Source organism: Culex pipiens, unplaced genomic scaffold, assembly GCF_016801865.2.
Source record: "Culex pipiens pallens isolate TS unplaced genomic scaffold, TS_CPP_V2 Cpp_Un0046, whole genome shotgun sequence".
NCBI lineage: Eukaryota > Metazoa > Arthropoda > Insecta > Diptera > Culicidae > Culex > Culex pipiens.
Genome location: NW_026292863.1, coordinates 46,858 through 49,605, shown reverse-complemented (window position 1 = coordinate 49,605; position 2,748 = coordinate 46,858). Strand labels below are relative to the sequence as shown.

The window sequence follows — 2,748 nt, the reverse complement described above, 5'->3', positions numbered from 1 at the left end:
GGGATTTTGGCTATATGGGAGACATTGGCTATAATCGTATGAAAACTCATGCAAACATAAAAAAATTATAGTGTTCTGGAATCGAGATGAAGTCATCTATCCATTTAAATTATAATTTCATGAAAATTTTCTTAAAAATACGTATTTTTCCTGTATTTTGAAAATGCATTTTTTTCTCTAAAGAAACCAAAAATATATTGTTATTGAAATATGGGTGTCAAATGATCTTTTTTTTCATACGAATGTTAAATCATGTTTTTTAAACACTCAAAATTTTCACAAAACTACGTATTTTCGAGAAAATACTCAAAATTTCCGTTTTACAATGTGGGTATCAAACGATCGGGATTTTTTCATACATTTCGAATGTAATAACAACATTTTTTTTAAATATTAAAAATTTTCACAAAACTACGTATTTTCGAAAAAAAATACTCAAAATTTCCGTTTTTACAATGTGGGTATCAAACGATCGGGATTTTTTCATTCATTTCGAAAGTTTTAACTACATTTTTTGAAAATACTCAAAATTTTCACAAAACTACGTATTTCAGAAAAAATACTCAAAATTTCAGTTTTTACAATATGAGTATCAAACGATCGAGATTTTTTCATACATTTCGAATGTAATAACAACATTTTTTTTACGAGGCAGCTGAACGAATCAAAACCGGGGCAGTGCTAAACCGAGGCGTGCAAAACCGAGGCATGTCTGTATCAAATTGCATTATTGTTGACCTTGTCGAGCTAAGCAAAAATCATATACAAATGAGCTCATTCTGTTCAGATTCTTCATTCGATTAGTGCACTTCGTTTAAACTTGTTTTGCAGATAATCAGGTGCAAGTAAAGTTCGATAACTATTTTTGAGTAAGACATTCCAACTATTCTGATTCCATTCTAGGATGGAGCTGAATGCAACCGAAATCTCCAACGGGATGTGGTCATGTTTCCTAGTTGCCGGCGAGTTGGCACAAGTTGAGCAGAAGATCAAGTCTTATCGCTCAAACGATGAGGTCATTTCCTTTATTCGTGGAGTGATGGATAAGCATAAATTGATGAAGTTTATCAAACTGAGAGGCGACCCGAAAAGCAATGCCAGGGCAATCGACTGTCGAAAGCGTGGAAACGAATACTTTCACCCAAGAATCCGACAGTACATAAAAGCTGTTGAACTGTACAACGAGAGTATTGCGCTGGCTGCGGACAACTCGGAAGCATTGGCGATGGCGTACGCAAACCGATCGGCCATTTGCTTCGAACTGAAGGAGTACGCTGACTGTCTGGAGAACATCCGGTTGGCCCGGGAGAATCCGTACCCGGCTAATTTATTGCCCAAAGTTAGAGCAGCGTGAAGAGGCTTGCAAAGTACTGATGAACAAAGGGGATTATGAGAAACCCAAGACCGATCAGCCTATTGAGCCTAAACTGAGTTACAAATCGAATCCAAGAATACCTAACATTGCCGAATGTCTGGAGCTGGTCCAAGATGAGAAATTTGGACGTTACTTGATCACTAATCGTGACCTTAAGGCAGGTGATGTGATTGCTCTTGAGAAACCATTTTCTAAGATTCTGGATACCAATTTGCGTTATATGAACTGCAACTATTGCCTGGATGACAATTTTCTCATTCTGAAGTCATGTTATGGCTGCACAATTGCAATGTTTTGCTCTGATGAATGTCAACAGAAAGCAATGGAAGAATATCATCGCTTCGAATGTCCAATCCTGCAGGACATTCACAGGTTGGTCGAACACGTTCTTGTCCCTGCTCTAAGGTTAACAATTAAAACCCTTACCACGTTCAACTTCGATTTGGAGGCACTGCGACTGTTAATGGAATCTGATGGAAAAATACTCCAAACGCCCTCGATATGGACTGGACTTCAATCGACCCGAAAGAAACGTACGGAATAGTGTACAATTTGGAATCTCATCGAGACAAACGATCCCCGAACCACCTGGGACAATATGCTATAAATGCCATTATTATGAGTGAAATACTTTTGCAGCGTACAAAGATACGCGATAACTGCAAGAACTCTAACGCACTTCGTAATATCACCGAGTTACTTATTATGCATCATGCCATGATACTTCCTGTGAATTCATTTGGATTATCGTTCGAAGACTACGAAGACAAGGCCTGCAAAAGAAAAGTTCTGATGGAAGGCATTTATCCCATTTTAAGCATGATCAATCATTCATGTGCACCAAATTCCCAACCTATGCATGGAAGCGATGATAATTTGGCTCTTTATATTCTACGACCCATAAAAAAAGGCTCTCCTATAACAAGAAGGACCGCGAGGTTAATTTTTCAAAATTGATTTAAAAAACCAATTTAAACTTTTTGTGGTCGTACAACGGGTCATTGTACTCAGAAAAATAAGCTTTATCGCTGTAAACAATAATATCAGCAATCTAAGCTTCATTTTAGGACCCAATTGTTTACAAGCTATTGTTCAGCCTGAACCAATTCATAATTGATTAAATTGGAGAAATAAACTTAAGTGAATACTACAAGTAAATCTATTCAAAAATAAAACATTCCGAAAAAATCCTCTTCCATGATCTTTGATTTGAAAAGAGAGTGAAGTATTTTTAATTCTAAAAACTTAACATTTTTCGAAAAATTTCACCTTAATATGCTTATAACTTGAAAATAGTGCTCTTTATCAAAAATGTGTAAAGTCATTAAAAATTGTAATTTTTTACGTCTAAACATGATGTTTAAAATTTTAAA

General features: G+C 36.0%; 1 protein-coding gene across 1 annotated transcript; it reads left to right on the top strand.

The window, feature by feature from the left end:
- Positions 1 to 822: 822 nt before the first annotated feature.
- On the top strand, positions 823 to 1,802 carry LOC120416744 (SET and MYND domain-containing protein 4-like). Its single transcript, XM_052711498.1, has 2 exons — positions 823 to 841; positions 904 to 1,802. Exon 2 carries the CDS (start codon positions 905 to 907, stop codon positions 1,352 to 1,354), a length of 450 nt encoding a protein of 149 aa, XP_052567458.1. The 5' UTR covers positions 823 to 841; position 904; the 3' UTR covers positions 1,355 to 1,802.
- The last annotated feature ends 946 nt before the right edge of the window (positions 1,803 to 2,748 follow it).